Source organism: Pavona decussata, unplaced genomic scaffold (genome assembly GCF_977016875.1).
Source record: "Pavona decussata unplaced genomic scaffold, jaPavDecu1.1 SCAFFOLD_9, whole genome shotgun sequence".
NCBI lineage: Eukaryota > Metazoa > Cnidaria > Anthozoa > Scleractinia > Agariciidae > Pavona > Pavona decussata.
Window position 1 is genome coordinate 4726469 of NW_028145432.1, and position 4563 is coordinate 4731031.

General features: G+C 39.6%; 1 protein-coding gene across 1 annotated transcript; it reads right to left on the minus strand.

Annotated features, from left to right (window-relative positions):
• Window positions 1-1370: 1370 nt before the first annotated feature.
• On the minus strand, window positions 1371-4355 carry LOC146488694 (indian hedgehog protein-like). Its single transcript, XM_085119480.1, has 3 exons — window positions 3896-4355; window positions 3438-3705; window positions 1371-2903 (listed from the first exon to the last, which is right to left on the minus strand). The coding sequence occupies exons 1-3, from the start codon at window positions 4193-4195 to the stop codon at window positions 2266-2268; spliced, it is 1206 nt and encodes a 401-aa protein (XP_084975606.1). The 5' UTR covers window positions 4196-4355; the 3' UTR covers window positions 1371-2265.
• Window positions 4356-4563: the final 208 nt, after the last annotated feature.

Below are 4563 nucleotides of genomic sequence, written 5' to 3' on the forward strand. Positions count from 1 at the left end.
AACATTTTTGCGACAATTCGCGTATTTCTGTAAACTTGCTTTCGGTTTTACTTTACGGGAACATTAGCCGAGATTATTCCCCTTTTTTACATCGGTGTCCAAAACCCCTTTTAACGCAAATTCCACTTTTGAAGATCAGTTTATAATCAAATTATCGGTGGGCGTAATCTCCTTTTACACGACGCACTTATTAATTAACGACAAGTCTGTAAGTGCAGTGTGCCGTCCTTGCACGAGTCCGGCCGATCATGAACGTAATAAGAGGACATTTCCTGAAATAAATGATACATCTTGTACGCCTTTGCACCTTTGTTTTGTGGCGAAACGTCTTCCCCTGGTCTTCCGTTTTGAACGAAACGTGCATTAGCAGAAAACATTACAGTTCACGCCTAGCTTTGCACGCGTCGTTAATTGCAGTCAGTGACGGACTCTGCATTTCTGTGACAAATCTCGCTTCATCTTGTTTAATATCTTATTGTCACAACCTTCTCGGCCCGTTGACTGTTCTCCGCAAAAGGCTAACGACAAACTGCGATGTCCTCTCGAATACATATGGATATATTCGCTAATTAATGTTTTAGGATATCCCTGAAGTTTAGTGTTGCGCTAGGTTCAAAGGAAACCAAGAGAAGCTTTTTACCTTTCTCCCGTCTCTAAGATTACGTCAAACAAACTTTCGATCGAAACGTAGAAAGGGCGTTAAATAAGTGGGGAAAGCAAACTCTTGTAACAAGCCACATACAAGACTGTTTCCATTGCAACAATGTTTTATTATTGCTCATAATCAATACCTTATTTTTGCACTTTTCTCGGTGAATACTTTTTCCACAATCCAGGTCTTAATACCTGTTTTTTAAAGTCATTAATATACTTTACATCATGAGACAACCATAAAAAGAGAAATTGCCAACAGAGAAAATCAATCTATGTGGACTAAGTTTCAAAAGAATTTGACCTACAAAGGAAGATTCCTTTGTACACAAGGAAATTGTATAATATATTAAATCTGAGCCATTTGTTGGCTAAAATCGAATCAATGGTAAAGGAAGAGGCACCGTTCTACGCTGGACAAAATAATTATTGATCACATCTATGTCCTGAACGTATTTTTAAAATGCTAGGTCTAAACATTGTAGACAGTTACCAGAGCTGACTCTACAAACAAACCCACTTCTTTAAATCACCTCGTTTAGCCGAGTGTTAAACTTGTTTCGCCTGCTGAGTTGAGACGCCATACCTTTCCTGCACCGAACCAACGGCTTTGTTGTCCTATGCGGCAAACTCTGCAAAACCTAGAGATTTTGTCCTGTTTAAATGAAATCTGTCGAAAAAATGTGATTGAAAGGCCGTATCACTACCAAACAACAGCGCATGAAAGGTGCAGCGTCTAAACTGGGCCTAAGTCTGTTTTTTTTTCTCTAATTTTCGTCGTCGTTTTTCTACTTTTTTATCATCAGATTTTATAGAAGATATTTAGTCTTCCTCAACTAGAGGAAGCTAAACTATTGTAGTTTTTTCATTATAAAATGAATCATAGTTTCTGCTATAATAGTCGTTGCTTTTTACAAATGTTTTTATATATGTCTTTCATTTTGTACTTTTTAAACCAAAAGTATCCGATTCTGACCATAAACATCGGTGACCAGCCGTTTTTTATACACACCCGTACAAAACTACACTGTATAATAATACTGTACAATATAAGCATAAATAGTTCTTAATTTAACTTAATATTACCTGGTGCCCTACCTTTACTCAGTTAAGCTTAGCTATTCAATTCATTCTCAATAAACTCTGAATATAAACAACTTTTGAAACAAACCGTTGCTATGAAATAAGTCACTTAAATTAAAGGATGCGGCCAAAAACAATTGCGCCATTTCTCACGTGAATACAAGACACTGAAATCTAATACAAAATATCTCCGAAATTTGAATCAAAGAATAATTTCAGTTTACTAAATGGAATGTTTATTTGTGGTGTTCTAAAGAAACGGAAATCAAAAATACCAGTCCTCTAGGACAAATGGTTTCAATCCTTCAGTTCCGCTTACCTACAAAAAAATCTTACCACAAATTTGCAACTAATTGAAAAACTGAATGTTATTAACATTGTTGGTTGAAGTTTTCCGACAAATGAAAGTGAGAATACAAGATTTCCTGCTTAAACCAGCAGTGATCCAATCAAAAAAGATGGCAGGGCAGCCTACTCGAAGTCGAAAGAACATAATTCTTTCCTAATAATTCTACAACCGATACATTGTATTCACGAGAGCGCACAGAGTCCCAATGCTCTGTTGATTTTGATCAGTAATTGTGGATACCAGTGCATTCCTTGCTGAATTACAGTCAGGTCCGTGTTCCACACCTTGGACGCGTAATTGCGCAATAGTCTCAGGGGACCGAACGCCAAGTGAGCGATTCCATGATCATTTATCATGGCATAACACGAGGAAAGGACGCCATCGACTATAATATTGCCCTCCATAGTCACTGGTGCGACCATTCCAGTCAGTTTGACAACAGAAACTCTTGTCACTCGAGAAGGAACCAGTTTCCCATCTAATGACACCAGGACAAACTCACCAGACGAGACCCTGAGGGCCTGTTTTGCTGTTAACTGCGTCCCTGAAGAGTTGCTTGTGAAGATAAGGTGCGACGGAGTCAGTGTGATTTTTTTCTCGGGTTTCTCAGTTTCAATCAAAATGTGTGAAGTCATTGGGATGTCTGGCTTATAATCAGCGAACACGATCACTTCACTGTACCCAATCGCTCCGTCTTGTGTCATAACTTGCACCCTGTCGCCTATTTTCAGATTTCTGACTTGTAAATCAGCGCCGTTTTCTAGTTTCACAATGGAAGCAGAGCTAAAACATCCGTCCCACGGCTCGTCAGTGTAGCCATCTGCGGACAAAAAAAACCGTTAAGATAGAATTTTGATTTTACGTAGCTTCACTAATGGTCTTAGGGAGGGCGTGAGTGAGATCATTAACAAACCAATTAATTACTGCTTTACCCTGTGTAAGATAACACGAGGACATAAGTTTGTTTTTGTGAATCACCGGTTTTCACAGGAAGGGGCAAAACTAAAATAACTTTTGTTGTTCAGGCCGGAATGGCTTAGCGCAGTTCCTTTGTATGTCTAAAATTGGATTTGCGTGTTACCTGGAGGGCGGTGCAAAAGCTATTACTCCAGCAAACCAAAACACCAGCCACACGTGCGTGCGTCTGTGTCATTCCACTTTTGGCGGCGTGGACGTAAAAATTTTGGACGATATTTTACCAGAGAAATGTATAAAAAGTGCAACACATTCTGCCATGACTGAAATGGCTTAGAACGGCGTGTATTTTTCAAAATAGCAATTTGAAAGTTGAAAATCAGAAATCGTTATCTTAAGCTGGGATGAAATTTGGATGAATAAAATTAGCACTGTTTACCTTCGCGAACGGAAGCGTGTATGTGGGTTTTTGACTTGTAGATGACCCAGTCAAAACCAGCCTCTACAGCAAGCCTTCCCAGAAGACCGATTTTAGCATTTCCCCTATGAGTGTCAGAGAGACGCAGATCCACAGCTCGTCCTTCATAGTGCAGCGAGTTAGCAGAATGCTCGTCTTGTTCATCCCAAGCTTCTGTAACCACAAGCTTTAAGTTTGGCCACTGTTGTTTCACTAAACTCGCCAACACAACCAATTTGTCTTTGCATCTCTAATGAAGAAATCGACAAGACAAGTCAAGTTCGCGCATTTGTAAGCTCCTTGTTGTGAATGCATGAATGAATGAACATCGCACACGCTGACCTTTCTAGTGTACGTAAACCTCACAAGAAGCTACATGCTGAGCATTTAAAGTGATGAAAGGCAAGATATAAAATGTAAACAAACGAAAGAATTCTTACCTTCGACATTAAACGATCGGCGCCAGTGCCTTCTTCGTCCTTGAAAATTATTGCATTGTTATAACACGGCTCAAGTTTTTCAAACTCCGGCGAATTTCTTGTTATCTTCCCCTTTGCTGGTCCACTTGCTTGCTGGCTGTTTTCCGAAGTGTCTGGAATACTCTGCTGAAACATAAGAGGTTTTCTTGGGCCTTTTTTGTCAAAACCGTTTCTGGAGCCGCATGAAAGAGAAGGCCTGAATTGTACTACGACAAGTAGTATGATTAACTGACAATAAAATGTGCAATTTGCAATTTCCATGTTAGTCGTGGTTCACCAATCGCACGGGTGTTCAAAATATAGCCTGAGGCTAAACGTTATGCTTTGGCGAAAATTTAACGGCGACGTTTCTTTCCGCAAAGTTTTCGTTTCTTCAACGTCATGTTACTGACAGCGCGAATTTCGTGTTCAGTTTTTCAATGTGGCGAAGACCGCTCCTGATTGGTTAAGCTCTGTAGATGAGTGGCACATCAATGTGTTGTTTAGCTGCCATACAAGTAAAGGGCGTGTATTTTGAATGACTTCCGAGGTACGCAAATCTACACCTGTCTTTGCTCCATGTTCATTTTTTCCCGAATAAAATGGCTTAGGCTTCGATTAGAGGCATTCAAAATATTTTATCACCCTGC